General features: G+C 62.6%; 1 protein-coding gene across 1 annotated transcript in view; it reads right to left on the bottom strand.

The window, feature by feature from the left end:
- Positions 1-668, bottom strand: part of LOC104132632 (actin-related protein 2/3 complex subunit 1B-like) — a 15,183-nt gene that overhangs the window by 3,237 nt on the left and 11,278 nt on the right. The window contains exon 4 of the mRNA XM_035901345.1: positions 5-188. Coding sequence (XP_035757238.1) covers positions 5-188 — 184 coding nt within the window. The remainder of the gene's footprint in view (positions 1-4; positions 189-668) is intronic.

Here is a 668-nt window from a genome sequence, read left to right as displayed (position 1 = left end):
GAGCCGGGAGCCGCTGCCCACGGCAAACTTGTTCTCCTTGGGGGACCACTTGACGCAGCGGGCGGCCCGGTTGATCCGCAGGATGACCAGGGTGGGCTTCCAGACGTTGCCCTTCAGGGTCCAGACATAGGCATTGCGGTCGGTCCCGCATGTCACCAGACGGTTGCTCTCAGGGGCCCAGTCAATGCCTGGAAGGCAGAGTGTGGTGATGGCAGCCCCGGGAGCCATGGGGATGGGTCACTCAGGGCTGGAGGCCATTTGAAGGCAGAGCTGTTCTTGGTCGTCTCTGCTCCAGTCCCTCTTTGCCCTACTCCCACATCCATCCCAAATCATCCCTTCCCATTCCTCCCACCTCATCTCATTCCATCCCAACCCATCTCACCCCATCTCTTCCATCTATCCATCCCATCCCAACCATCCATCCCAACCATCCCGCCCTACCCCATCCCTCCCCACCGCATCCCTCTTCTGTCTCTCCCATCCCACCCCTGGGTGCCTTCCGACATGCTGGATTGGGGCTAGGAGAGGCAGACACAACCTTCTCCCTCTCCACCACCCACTGCTCAAGCCCCATCCAGAAGCTGCCGGTGCCACCAAGTGGGGCCGGGACCATCCCTGGGGCAGGGCCACCCGCCAGCCATGTCCCCATCCCCTCTGTCGGCCAGGAC

This window comes from Egretta garzetta, unplaced genomic scaffold (assembly GCF_000687185.1).
Source record: "Egretta garzetta isolate BGI_Z169 unplaced genomic scaffold, ASM68718v1 scaffold299, whole genome shotgun sequence".
NCBI lineage: Eukaryota > Metazoa > Chordata > Aves > Pelecaniformes > Ardeidae > Egretta > Egretta garzetta.
The sequence above is the reverse complement of the archived record's forward strand: the minus strand, read 5'-3'. Positions and strand labels throughout refer to the sequence as shown.